General features: G+C 41.2%; 1 protein-coding gene across 21 annotated transcripts in view; it reads left to right on the top strand.

The window, feature by feature from the left end:
- adgrb2 (adhesion G protein-coupled receptor B2) overlaps positions 1–2,261 on the top strand; it is a 240,978-nt gene that overhangs the window by 212,667 nt on the left and 26,050 nt on the right. For 18 of the 21 annotated variants that reach the window (XR_004334864.1, XR_004334860.1, XR_004334862.1 and 15 more), the window contains 2 exons: positions 66–105; positions 523–537. Coding sequence is in view for 8 of the 21 variants with exons in the window: in XM_032534850.1 (XP_032390741.1) it covers positions 66–105; positions 523–537 (55 nt within the window). In the remaining 13 variants the exon portion in view is untranslated. The remainder of the gene's footprint in view (positions 1–65; positions 106–522; positions 538–2,261) is intronic. The other 3 variants (XR_004334869.1, XR_004334868.1, XR_004334859.1) reach the window with 1 other exon arrangement.

Genomic DNA, 2,261 nt, shown 5'->3' with positions numbered 1-2,261 from the left:
TAATGTAGTGAATTTAATGACACTCACTGTCTTTCCTCTCTTCCTACCCTGCCACCCTCTGTCAGACGGATTTTGAGAAGGATGTGGACTTGGCATGTCAGACAGGTGAGCTCTCCCTTCCACCTGATTTCTCTTTCCCTTTCTCCCTTTGACTCGCTTCCTTTTGTCCAACACAGGATTAGCATTGCAGAAAGGCAATGGAGATGTGTAACTTTAGCTGTCTGCTGTGCATGTTGATGAAAGTAAAAGAGATGATGTGCTACATCTCGACACAGTTGTGCACAAATTATTATGCCTTATCAATCACACTGATTCTGCCCAATAAGTGTTTAGCGAGCATATGTTTGGATGAGACTGTGTTTAATTGCGCATGATAATAACACTCCTCAATGTGTTCCGACTGGTTTCACTCGCAGCTGACAATGGTCGTGTGTGAGTGTGTGTGGATGTGTTACAAATGTACCACAATGTGTTGTGCTTGGAAATATTAACACCGTTACTTTCCCCCCTCCACCCTTGCAGAGAGAGGACACCCATGTAAGTTTTGCACCCAATTGACCTTCTTAACACTACCTGGTCCGTCCCTTGACTTAATTCCTATAGATGAATCACGGTTGTTCTGTAGAACTAAGAAAGTCGCCATTACTGCAGTGGCACCTCACATGGCAACTCTCATCTAACAAAGGATTTCACTTGTCAATCACTTTTGCCAAAAAATCTGTCAAATTAATCCTGGAGAACCTTTTCTACAAAATCTACACTTTCCCGTGAACTTTTGAGTTTTAACAAAAACTGTCTTGTATGGGCTGTGCTGTTCTCCGCTGCTTCCACAGCGGACATTAAAAGCCATATGAATCTGATCACAGAAATCAATTTCACTTGTATAACTCTCCAATAAATCCTTATTTATCGAACACAAAGGAGTGATTGCAAAAGACCAAGCTTACCTTATTACCTTATGTCTCTCTAGCTGGTACTTTCTTATATTTTTTGGGCTGGAATTCCGCTTGTGCAGTAGTCTGTGTTTGCACTCCTTATTAAATGCTGCATTTTGTCTAAGTATCTTCTGAAATCATGGAGTTTGATGATTGTAATCATAAGCTAGCAGAGAATTCCTTAAGCTGCCATTGTTCCACACAGCCCTGTGATAGCCACACTGTGGAGGACAGACAGAAGCAGTACGTTAATGTTACTTTATTTGCCCTGAAGGCTGTGTAATAATTAACAATACATAACTTTCACATTCACAGACCACCTTCTTTTGTCAGAGGTGGCGACTGCCGCCAGTGATTAACCCAAACATCTCTGCTTTCACAGTCAGTGTAAATGTGTTCTGTTGAACTAAGCCACCACAGTAATAAAACAACTGCCGGATTCATCTATAGGTCATTCTCTTGGTCTCCACTGTTGGATGCAGATGTGAAAGGATCAGATTTCCCAAAAACCTATCCAGTCATTTCACATCACATTGCACCAACAGTGCGGCGAAACGGAGAAAACGCTAGGTTCTGTACTCAGACAGTGTCCTTGCTGGTATGCTGAGACTCAGCAGGATCCAGCTTCAACTTTTGATGAAACGTGTAACTTGACATGTTGTCACATCAATGGAAATGGTCTGTGCTACATGCTTTGGTCTAGAATTGGATTTTCAGGCCACAGAGTACACATTCTTTCCTCTGATGTTGACAGAATGAGCATGACATCTGGCATGAACTTCCAAACGGTTTGAGTTTGGTTTGATTGCGATGATAGATCAGTGTAAGCTCTGAACATCGTCTCTCATCTGCATGTCATAGTTAGCTACCCTAGAAATGTATAGTATCTTTTCGTAGTTTTCCTCAACAACATACATGAAAGCTAACTCAAAGCCAATGTAAATAGTTTTATGTTCTGTTTTCATTTACTAGTTTATTTATTTAGTTATTAAATAAAAATCATACCCATACTGGAAACCATACCAAAATACAAGTTGATACACATTCATCATTCAGTAGTAAAAGAACATAAACTCACACAGACTCACACACAGGGAACAATAAGCTGGTGAGCAAGATATGGGCCAGGACTCAGTAGCGAGGGAATTTGGCTCCATTTCATTTCAAGCACACAGCATTTTGCACTCAGGCTGATCTTCCAAGCTAATAAAAATCCTGGCTCACCGGCAGACCTCGAGATGCAGCAAGACTTAAGGTCACAGTGTCAGTGACAAAACTCGTCTCAGCTACTGTGTACCATATACGCCCAAAATGAGAACTGAAACC

The sequence above is a fragment of the Etheostoma spectabile genome, chromosome 14, assembly GCF_008692095.1.
Source record: "Etheostoma spectabile isolate EspeVRDwgs_2016 chromosome 14, UIUC_Espe_1.0, whole genome shotgun sequence".
Taxonomy (NCBI): Eukaryota; Metazoa; Chordata; class Actinopteri; order Perciformes; family Percidae; genus Etheostoma; species Etheostoma spectabile.
The sequence above is the reverse complement of the archived record's forward strand: the minus strand, read 5'-3'. Positions and strand labels throughout refer to the sequence as shown.